We start from the raw sequence: 6,246 nt of genomic DNA, 5'->3' as shown, positions 1-6,246 counted from the left end.
ATCATTAAAACTCAACTTCAAAATTGCGAAATTACACCTACCAGGCTACCAAATACCAAATATAAATTTTTTTAAAATTAAATTTCATATAAATGTACGTAAGTTAGCAAGAAGGGCGCAAAACCGCAAATTTTTTCAAAACTTGATCAGAAATGACTTTTATCAGATACTTTAACTTATATAGGTAAAGCTAGAATTGGTGGAGGGTGAGGTCTGGAAGACTCTATTTTAAAAGTGTACTCGTACTTACGCAGGGTACTGATTTTGTCGCCTCCACTCCACCTCTAATAGCTGAAAGAAAATCAAACTTTATATTGAAATTAAATTAAATTCTTGAAATTTTCAGTGAGCAAGTAGCTGTTTCGATAGGGACCAGGACATTTGACCCCTGTGCATTTGACCCATGCGACATTTGGCCCACCATTTTATCAATTCGCCATTTTTGAAAAACGACATTTGACCCATGAGACATTTGACCCATGTTTTTATCAATGTTTACAAAATACCAATGCGACATTCGACCCATGCGACTTTAGACCCATATTATTGAAATAATTTAAATCGACATTTCACCCATGAGACAATTGACCCATGGAAATATTGGAAATTAAAAATAGCGACATTTCACCCCTAGGACAATTCGCCCACGCATTGAAATAAAGTAAACCATTTAACCCATGCGACATTTGACCCATGAGACTTTAGACCCACAGTGAAATATAAAAATAAAACGACATTTGACCCATAGGACATTCCACCCATGATTTTATAAACTTAACCTATCAGCATTGCGACATTTGACCCATGAGACTTTTAACCCCATAATAAAATTATTCCGAAAACGTGAAGCAGTGTTGCCATCTCAAGAATCATGCTACAATAAGGCAAAAATTCTCAAGATGAATTGATTGTGAAAAAACAGTGCATCCATTTCATGGTGCTGGATTTCCCACCCTCGTGTCGGCTCAGCATAGCCCTACAGACACTGCATTTCAAAATCAAATATAATTTTAACCCAAAGAGCTCTATTTTAACCGATTTTGCAGCATTGTTTCAATTTTTCGCATAATTTGCAGGCATACAAACGATTCATCACGGAAAACTAACTACGTTTAAAATACAAAACCACTATGCAAGTCGTAAAGTAGGAATCTCAAGCGACCACCACCAATTTAATAAAAAGAATCGTAAAATATTCATTTACCGCTGGGCAAAGAAGAATAATTCAGCACTGCAAACCTGCATCCCATAATCACTTCTCGCATCTTAATCTATTCACACTAAAGTAAGTAAGTAAGTAAGTACCTTTTTATTAAATCAAAAACATGTTTTGTTTATTTTCTTTTTTCAACATGCCATTGCCATCATTCAAGATTCTTTAACAAAAAAAAAAAAAAAAAAAAAAAAATGCAGAGAGAACAAAACGTACTAAACAATATTCTGAGGAAATGAAATATCAAAAATGGCGTGCTCGAACGATCATAGGAAACATTGCATAATTATATCAATAATGAACTCATTTTAAAAAATACATCAAACAGAAAACAAATATTCAGGTCATGAAATACATGGTCGTAAAATTACACTACGTCAAATGCAACGAATGACTAATTTATTTCACAGAGAAAAGAAATGAAAAAAGCAATCATATTTTCATTTTTCAAGATTCAACAATACTATCTTTAAAATGGAAGTAATTATGCATTAAATTATTAAATTTATAATTTAAAAAAAAAGAAAAAAGGACCCTAATTTAAGAAAAAGGCACTAAGGCACTTGACGCCGTTGCCCCCAAGTAGGTTTCGATTCGGACCCTAACTGAGCGGAAGTTGTACTACTATCGACGGCTTCAAAATACGGAAACTCCGCAATACTACTCATATCTGGTGCTTTTTGATCCAAATGGGCATTTTTCACGACGAACCCGGCTTCGTCAGGTTTATTACGAGTATTTCCGCCGTCGAATATCATATCCGATGTACTCGGCGCTTTCACGTCATCATGAACGTTTTGAAACTGTAAACCCGTATGAATTTTAGTATTTAATACGAGCAGTCTTACGTGAAATTATTTTCATAAACTTACAGAGTCGTCTTGCGAAGTGAACAGATGATCTTTACAATCAGCGACCTTATCTTCGTCGGCGAATATCACAGCGGTATCGGGATCAGCATCTGTATTGCGAGGGAATCTGATCTCAACGTCGAACTCTTCCATTATCTTCCTGATTTGTCGACCTTTAGCTCCGATTATTCTAGGGTGAACGCGACGATCTATGTTGACTTCTTCGCTGTATCTGTGAGAGAAACACTTACTTCAATTAAATCTAATTTCATGTCTATCTGAGGGACGTCCACTTGAACGTCAGTCATGCGCATTGATAATTTTGCGGATCAATTTCCCGCTAGGTCCAATAATCAAACCGTGATAGCTATAAGATATAGCTGAAAAAAATTAAACATTTAAAATAAATATATGTATTTAAACCATGTTAGCACTATTCAATGTTGAAATTTACCTCTAAAGTAATTGGAACAATATGTAGAAGACTCTGCGCTTAGCACTCTCGCAATTTTCTGGTTTAACTGTAATATAAACAGTGTCGCAAGGCTTAGCCTGATCTTTATCGTCAGCGTGTCCGTTGATTTCAGAAATCCCATTTTGCTGATAATTATCTGTAGAAAAAAAAGAAGAAATTTAATACATGGCTCTTGGCAACAAACAGAAACTTTTTGCTATTTCTGCAAAAAAAAAACAACAATTATTGTTGGAAAAAAAGCGAGACTGCTGGGTAATTTTTGGACAAAACTGAGATTTTTTTGGAATTAAACAAAAATGATAATACCTTTTAGCTGTTTTGCTAAAAAAAAAAGAAGAAAATTGTCATAAATTTTTGAAAAAGCTAGAATTTTTGACAACATTTTTTTAAAGGGGCGTTTAATTTTCGAGAATTATTGACAAAAAATAAAACGACAATTTTTTCTAGCAATTTTTGCCAAGAAACGAGACTCGGCAATTTTGACAACCATAACGTAACCCCAATGCTGAAAAAAGCAGCGCAGTCAGTTCAAAAAAATGAATAGGGCTTACGATTCTAACAGCTTTATATTAAAGCGCAGAATTTTTGTGTGATTAATGGCAAAGTAGCCTAAAGCTGTGGAAAAGTTTCATCTAAACATGAATTTCAACAAAGGAGCATCCGTCTAACCATTATCAACGAGGATAGAGAAATTGCAGTTTTTTATCCAAGTAAGAAAATTAATAGTACCATCTCCAAGAACTTGGCACGGTGCACGTAAAGTGATGGTGTCATCGACGACGTCAGCCGCAGGTACTTCTACACTAACGCCAGTTTCTTACAAGATTTCAGCCATAGTTGAGCCGTTGTGTCCGATTACGTATTTGTGTTGCCATTTCGGTACTTCGACGCTGATATTTTTACAATTTTTTTCCTATTAAAAAAACACGAAGCTCGTGAATAAATTTAACTCGAGTAAAATGGTCCAATATACGGTGTATTCGAGACGTGTAGCTACCATATCTTGATATATCTGCATGATTCGATTTTTCGCATTCAATACTCCTTCTTTTTCTCCAGTTATGGTTATTTCGGTGTTATCGACGGAAGGCGGAGGTACATTGATCCTGGTATTCGTTTCGTGACTCAGTTGATTGATTTTCTCGTTATTCGCGCCGGTAACGAAGGGATGATAGATTTTCGGAACGCTTACTCTGACAAATGCTTTCTTAGACTGAAATTAGAAAAATATGAAATTGTTTTCAAACAACCACGAATTTAAATTCTCGATTAAAATTTTTGTCATGACCTTTGCCCGACGATAAGTGCGAACAGATAATTTAACCAAAATTGATAACATTACTAACACCGTTATCATTGATTAAATTAATGTATTCACTATTTTCGAGATGAATTCCATTAATGTCACCAATCTCTACCAAAACTACCAAAAGCACAGAATATTCTGCGTACCTGTTCATCGGAAATGACACGAATTTCGTGAACCGCTTTTTCGATACTTTCTCGATTTTCAACGACGGCGATTTCATCAGACGAATCGTTAATACTCAGTATGCTTATTTTGGTTCCGGTATTTTTATCCAAATCCTTCAATTTTCGTCCTTTTTGATCCAAAATCCAACGATGCTGATCTTTAGGGGTGCTGATTGAGATATTTGCCTGAAATTGAAAAAAATAATGTCAATAAAAACCAAACTTGGTACGTTCTAAGGATGATAGAAAACTCATATTTAAAATTCATAACTCGCTAATAGAAAAACAAAATCACATAATCAATTTGCAAGAAAGAGTATTTCAAATGTACCGCAATATAACAGTAATTACACAGCTGAATAAACAATATGAAAATGTACACACGTACAGTCAAGGTTTCATCGAATAACCAAATACACAGTTACGTGACTGTCGTCAAAAGAATTGAAATATTTATGTGATTTTGAAAATTGTTCAAAACTATGCGACGAGCTTCCTGCACACTTAGTACCTGTCCAGTAATCAAGAATGTCAACAACAATTCCAAAGTGAAGTTTAAAACCCGATGAAAATTCTTCTAATGAATCATCACTACAAAGTTTATTTTGAATTGCCCTGGTAGGAATCAATAACCGGATCAGAGAGCACGAAGCGATGAACACCTTCACATCATTTCGATAGTTCCTTTGTATCAGTAACGTACGCAACCCAACGTGAATACACGTAAGCACGGTTGCCTACTCTTGAGATTTAAAGGCCCTAAGTTATTAATTCTTAAGTGTGAAAATAGGTATTTTCGATTTTACGAATTCTACATCAATAATAAGTGGCACATTGCGGCGCCAAATCTCCAATTTCAACTATCGTGAAGCGTCATTTTTTTGAGATTTTTGAGAATAATCATAAACATACTCATTCTTAACCTGAAGGTATCTCAAAATTCATCATCTTACGAGTATCATGGGCGAGGGGGGTGAAGTATCAATATTTTTCAAAGGAACACAACCATTTTCAATGAAAACCATACACATGTACCTGCAATATGAATACGCACGAAAAGTATTTTTGAAGATTAAAATTATGAAAAGAGAACATCTGTATTCGCTGCAGGAAATTTCTCCTCGTTTCCACGGAAAAATTGACGAGTGGAGGAGGGATGGGTAAAAATTAATTCAAGTCGCAAGAAGTGGAACTTGAAAAAAGTTTAGAGAAAAAATAAAAATTCTAGAAGATGATTTGGAAAATTTTGAGATGCGATTGAAAAAAAGGTGAAAAATTGAAATTTGGGCAAAAAAAGATAAAGCGTTCCCACAATTTTGTTTTAAAAAAGCCACACATATGTACAAGCGAAAGGCGCAACAAAGTTAGCATTTTCGAACCTTGATGCGGTTTGATACCGGGTACGCTCTGTGAAAAGCGCGAAGCGAAAATACATATCATCGACATTGCATTGCGTTTGTGTTATGACTGAGATTCGACACTGGGCAGAACACTTACAAAATTGGAGGGGCCTTTTTTTCTTTTCAAATTACCCGTCGAATCTTTGGAATCAAGTCTGATAAATTGTTAGAGCTACCTTGCGCATTGGACGAATGCGTCTCTCGTTTCTCCTACAACAAAACAAAAGAAAAGAAAACAAACGCATTCGAAACACAATCGGCTATCGCTGGTTTTTACACATATGTATTCGTATACTCGTACCTTCAACGAATCTTGAAAACTAGACGCTTGATACTGAGCATATTTTGGCTATAGTTGTGTGCGATCGATGGCTAATACAAGCCCAGCCATTACGAGCGTGTGACTGATTCCAATTTTCGTCACCGCTTTGCTGTACTTGCGTTCGTACTTTGATCAAATGATTGGGATTCGCTTCAACCAGACTTTTGGTCGACAATAATCCCAAATCTGCGCGTCGACATTTACACATTTTAAAAATAGCTCGCACGACAGAATACGAGTACGAGTATGAGAGCGTACAAACCTAAGTTTACAGCAGCAGCGATGCTCCCGAACAATCGGTGTTGGATGTTTCTAGCAGAATGCTTGCAGCTGCGGACTAAACGCTTGTTTTTTTATTATGTATGAATATCAACACAGTCTGAGGTAGTTGTTCTTTAGTTGATGTTGAAGGCGGAGGATCCGGTGGCGAAGGCACTGCAGTTCGGATACCCCATTTAGACTTTTACCCCTGTAAGTGAGTAGGCGATTGCGATTATCAGTACGAGTAAGCG

General features: G+C 35.9%; 1 protein-coding gene across 8 annotated transcripts in view; it reads right to left on the bottom strand.

Annotated features, from left to right (window-relative positions):
* Positions 1-1,595: 1,595 nt before the first annotated feature.
* Positions 1,596-6,246, bottom strand: part of LOC135847859 (vigilin-like) — a 35,675-nt gene continuing 31,024 nt past the window's right edge. For 3 of the 8 annotated variants that reach the window (XR_010559258.1, XR_010559254.1, XR_010559256.1), the window contains 9 exons: positions 5,997-6,203; positions 5,714-5,920; positions 5,510-5,622; positions 3,992-4,198; positions 3,537-3,752; positions 3,269-3,452; positions 2,519-2,675; positions 2,086-2,444; positions 1,596-2,016 (listed from right to left, as the gene is read on the bottom strand). Coding sequence is in view for 2 of the 8 variants with exons in the window: in XM_065367592.1 (XP_065223664.1) it covers positions 3,357-3,452; positions 3,537-3,752; positions 3,992-4,198; positions 4,966-5,043 (597 nt within the window). In the remaining 6 variants the exon portion in view is untranslated. Of the gene's footprint in view, positions 2,017-2,085; positions 2,445-2,518; positions 2,676-3,268; positions 3,453-3,536; positions 3,753-3,991; positions 4,199-4,965; positions 5,220-5,391; positions 5,623-5,713; positions 5,921-5,996; positions 6,204-6,246 lie in introns of those variants that run through there. The other 5 variants (XR_010559260.1, XR_010559264.1, XR_010559265.1 and 2 more) reach the window with 5 other exon arrangements.

This window comes from Planococcus citri, chromosome 1, assembly GCF_950023065.1.
Source record: "Planococcus citri chromosome 1, ihPlaCitr1.1, whole genome shotgun sequence".
In the NCBI taxonomy this organism is placed as follows: Eukaryota; Metazoa; Arthropoda; class Insecta; order Hemiptera; family Pseudococcidae; genus Planococcus; species Planococcus citri.
This window is presented reverse-complemented; position numbering and strand designations above follow the sequence as displayed.